General features: G+C 44.7%; 1 protein-coding gene across 1 annotated transcript in view; it reads left to right on the forward strand.

Annotated features, from left to right (window-relative positions):
* The window catches only part of LOC106529827 (helicase for meiosis 1), a gene marked incomplete at its 5' end in the record, with an annotated part of 36,420 nt that overhangs the window by 2,276 nt on the left and 29,330 nt on the right, over positions 1–4,814 (forward strand). The window contains 2 exon segments of the mRNA XM_014025339.1: positions 167–322; positions 409–609. Coding sequence (XP_013880793.1) covers positions 167–322; positions 409–609 — 357 coding nt within the window.

Consider the following 4,814-nt stretch of genomic DNA (forward strand, 5'->3'; position numbering starts at 1 on the left):
ACATTGGTGAATGCCACAAATTCTCCTAAATCACTCGTACGCACAATTTAAGAACAAATCTGTGCGTACGAACGGTTCTTGCATGAGGCCCATTGTTACCTGCACTATGTCCATGTTAAATCTCAGAAACGTTTCCAGGTTTAAGTGGGGGAAAATGTTTTCCCAGGTGCATGTGGTGAAAGATGCAACCCGTGGTGCCACCTTGGAAGTGGTGGTGAGCAGGATGAAGGCAGTTCAAACATTCAGAACCTCCCAGAATCCAAAGGCGGGGCTCTCCATGAGATTTGTGGCTGCTTCAGCTACTGTGCCCAACGTATCAGATGTGAGTAGGCGACAGCAATTTGCTTATGAGATTTGGCTGTTTCTGTAGCATAAAACAGTAACTTGTGTCTGACTGCATTTTATCAGATAGCAGATTGGCTTTCAAATGAAAGTGGGCCGGCCACATACCTGAGTATGGATGAGAGCCACCGTCCAGTAAAGCTTCGGAAGGTGGTGCTGGGATTCCCCTGCAGCCAGAACCAAACTGAGTTTAAGTTTGACTTGACGCTTAACTACAAGATGGCAAACATCATCCAGACGTACTCAGATCAGAAGCCTTCACTGGTGGTGGGTGGAAGAATAGAACCTGTCTTATTGATTTGCCCGTCTTGATGAAATAAAATAAGTAGTTTGATTTTACCTAAGAGATATAACTGCAGGTTATGTTTTGTTCATAAAACAAGAGTAATTAGAGTCAGTACAGCAGAGCAACCATTCACTCTGTCATCACAGTGTTACTGAGTGAAGCTTTAACTTTAACTAACACCAGTTTACCTAGAATTGTGAATGATTATTGCCCACTGCTAAAAGTTAAAGGGTGATTTGTTTTTGCTTGTGTTTGTGGGCGTATGCATGTGTACATTTGGTTGTTGTGTCACTGTTTGCGACTCATGGGTACATTTATATACAACTAAACAACTTTTAGAGTCATCCCTATTTAAGCTGTCTACCACAGCCAACTAACATTAGATCATAAACTGCTGTAATTCAGACAATTTTACATATATGGTATTTATCTATAAAAAAGCTACCATCTTCAGTTAGGTTGACTTCTAAAGATGATCAATGTACAGCCAGTGCTTTCATTACAACAGTTTTATTGAAATTCATCCAGTGGTTCATGGGTAATGCCAAAGTTTTATGCAAAGATGTCTCTTGAAATGTTTATATAAATTGATCTATTAGTACACCACATGCGTAAAACAAATCAACACAGTGATGTTTTTGCCTCTTTGTGTTGCTGCCCTTTCTTCTCACCATATTTGAAAGATGTTCTGGCATTAAGGACACTTAAACATGGCACATTGCGTGCTGTTTTGTTCCATTCTTTTAACAAACATGTCTAAAAATGTGCAAAACTAATACTTTTATTATCGTTTCTTCAGAATTAGTCTATTTCATAAGGTTACTGTAAGGATTAGCCTCTGACCCCTCTGATCAATAATTACTATCAATCAGAGCACCACGAGTCATTTCTACTGCAATCAGTTCAGCCTATTCCTGGAGGCCCGAGGCCAAAACCCCACCTATTCGACTGGGCTAAAACTCACTACTGTGGCATTTTTTAAAAGTGAACAAAAATAAGAGTGTAGTGAACTTTAAAAAAATGTTACAGAAAAATTGATTTCTAAAAAGAAAAAATCACAAGTGAAATATAAATTGTCGCTAAGTAAATTTAAACACAATAAATGAACCCCTCAACGCCTTAATCTGAATCAGAAAATTAAAAAAGACAAAAAAAAATGTAGTAGCTAATCTAAACACTCCCATCGCCCCCAGGCCAAAATGACCCAAGGAGGACAGGAGAGTCAGGCAGTGATAAACTGCCATCTGCATCCTATAGCAAAGATCCCCAATAATCCTCAACAAAAGCCTGGTTTTCTTTTGTGCTTAAGGTTTTTCTAAACTTCTGTGATGTTTATTCATAAATGTGTACTCCTCGTTCCCTTCATCTATCCAAGGAACTAACTACAGATGACATCATTTCATGATATGTATAGGATATAATGTTACAAACACCTCCTCTTCTACATAAAAAATGAAAAACAAAGAATCGTTTTACAAGCAAACTAAGACACGGTGACACATGTTTTATTCACGAGTCTCCTCCCTCTTCCTGGTCAGCTGACTGGCTCCTCACCACTTGCCATCTCTCTTTTGCTGAGGCTTCTGGATCCCACGATTTGACGACCTTCCCTCTCTTACACAGTGACAGTTATCAGGTCTAGAGAACCAGGCTTGACCTTCATGGGGAAACTCTTGGCTCTCCTGGCCTCTCCTGCCTGCAGCCTGACAGGTTCTGGTTCTGACCTGGTCCAGTTCCATGATTAGCTGCAGCAGACTGACCCTGATTATGTCGAGGCTGATGTTTTTTGTCCCAATCCACGTCCTCAGCAGGCCTACAGGGGTTCCTCTCTTGGCCTTTTCTGGGTAGATGAGGGCACGTCTCCTTCCTTCTGGGTAGATGAGGGCACGTCTCCTTCCTTCTGGGTAGATGAGGGCACGTCTCCTTCCTTCCTTTTGGGTGGATGAGGGCACGTCTCCTTCCTTCCTTTTGGGTGGATGAGGGCACGTCGCCTTCCTTCCTTTTGGGTGGATGAGGGCACGTCTCCTTCCTTCCTTCTGGTTGGATGAGGGCACGTCTCCTTCCTTCCTTTTGGGTAGATGAGGGCACGTCGCCTTCCTTCCTTCTGGGTAGATGAGGGCACGTCTCCTTCCTTCCTTTTGGGTGGATGAGGGCACGTCTCCTTCCTTCTTCTGGATAGATGAGGGCACGTCTCCTTCCTTCTTCTGGATAGATGAGGGCACGTCTCCTTCCTTCTTCTGGATAGATGAGGGCACATCTCCTTCCTTCTTATTTTTTGTTCCGCTTTCGGAGGAGTAAGACGCTTCTTCCTCCTCTCCTGCCATTCCTTATCTTTCCCTGCTTTGCTGCAAGGAGCCTTCTCTACATTTTTCATCTGAAACTAGAAATTATGGATATTTTTATTTTTATGGACTTGGTTAGCTGGTCTTTCAATAAAACTTTTGGAACAAAGTTTTTTTTTCTTCTTCCATGGGAGGACATGTCAAAGGTGGGACCTCTGTTCTTCTCTGTTCTGGATATACATTTGGACTCTGATCACTGGATTCTACAGATTGGCTGGGTGGTCTCCTGGTGTTGTACAAAACAGCGTCGGTGGCTTTGCACTTTCTGGCTGACTGACCAACTGGATGGACGGCCGTATTTTATCAGCACTCGAACATTTTGCCTTGAGCGAGCTGGACTCGTTCTGCAAACGGTTCTACTGAGAGTCGCGGGCCGGCTGTGGTCCCTGGACTTTGCTGGCTAGATAGAATTCATCTTGGAGAAAGCTGATGAATCGGCTCGGTGGTATCTGTCCACACCATTTTGCTTGATTGGATTCGCCACCTTGAGAGTACCAGCAGACATTAAGGCAGAGGGAAAATTGTTTATTGTCTGCCTGTCCTTTCTGTTCCCAAAACAACTGATTACAGAATCTGGATATCCCCGGCAACAGCCTTGGATCTTAAATCCTTCCTGGCTGAAAGATGTCGACACGGCTCTGCCCTCTCCCTCCCCCCTCACTCCTCCTCCCTCACCCATATGAACTGATCCAAAAGAAAGCTGAGGGCTCACAGAATGAATAATTTACCATCAATATTCTGAACTTTGGCTGCACTGGCTTTGGGACTGGATTCTTCGGGCCCCCTAATCTCAATTACTCCTCTGGCTAATAAATTTGCCCTATGCAGAGGATTTTTTCATAAACACCATTGTGTGTCACAGTGTTGATATAATATGATGTTTTTGCTTTTTTCCTCATTTTCCCTTCTGTGGTTTTTAATTTTTCTGTTTTTCTGTTTGTCTAAAGGTAGCGCAACTGTTTGCTGCATGACCTGTCTTAACTGCCCCTCCCCACTTCCCTGAATGTACAACACCTTGTGAATTTATTTCTGTGAAAGGTGCTATGTAAATAAAACTTTACTTAATTACTTACTTACTTCTTCTGGGTAGATGAGGGCACGTCTCCCTCCTCCTTCTGGGTGGCTGAGGGTACGTCTCCATCCTTCCTTCTGGGTAGGTGAAGGCATGACTCTCTCCTTCTTCTGGAAAGATGAGTGCACGTCTCCTTCCTTCTGGGTGGATAAAGGCACGACTCCCTCCTTCTTCTGGATAGATGAGGGGACGTCTCCCTCCTTCTTCTGGATAGATGAGGGGACGTCTCCCTCCTTCTTCTGGATAGATGAGGGGACGTCTCCTTCCTTCTGGATAGATGAGGGCACGTCTCATTCTTTCTGGGTGGATGAGGGCATGTCTCCTTCCTTCTGGGTGGATGAGGGCACATCTTCTTCCTTCTTCTGGGTGGATGAGGGCACGTCTCCTGCCTTCTGGGTAGATGAGGGCACGTCTCCTTCCTTTTTCTGGATAGATGAGGGCACATCTCCTTCCTTCTTCTGGGTGGATGAGGGCACGTCTCCTTCCTTCTTCTGGATAGATGAGGGCACGTCTCCTTCCTTCTGGGTGGATGAGGGCACATCTCCTTCCTTCTTCTGGGTGGATGAGGGCACGTCTCCTTCCTTCTTCTGGATAGATGAGGGCATGTCTCCTTCCGTCTTCTGGGTGGCTGAGGGCACGTCTCCTTCCTTCTGGGTGGATGAGGGCACATCTCCTTCCTTCTTCTGGATAGATGAGGGAACGTCTCCTTTCTTCTGGGTGGATGAGGGCATGTCTCCTTCCTTCTTCTGGGTGGATGAGGGCACGTCTCCTT

This window comes from Austrofundulus limnaeus, unplaced genomic scaffold (genome assembly GCF_001266775.1).
Source record: "Austrofundulus limnaeus strain Quisiro unplaced genomic scaffold, Austrofundulus_limnaeus-1.0 Scaffold470, whole genome shotgun sequence".
Classification (NCBI taxonomy): Eukaryota; Metazoa; Chordata; class Actinopteri; order Cyprinodontiformes; family Rivulidae; genus Austrofundulus; species Austrofundulus limnaeus.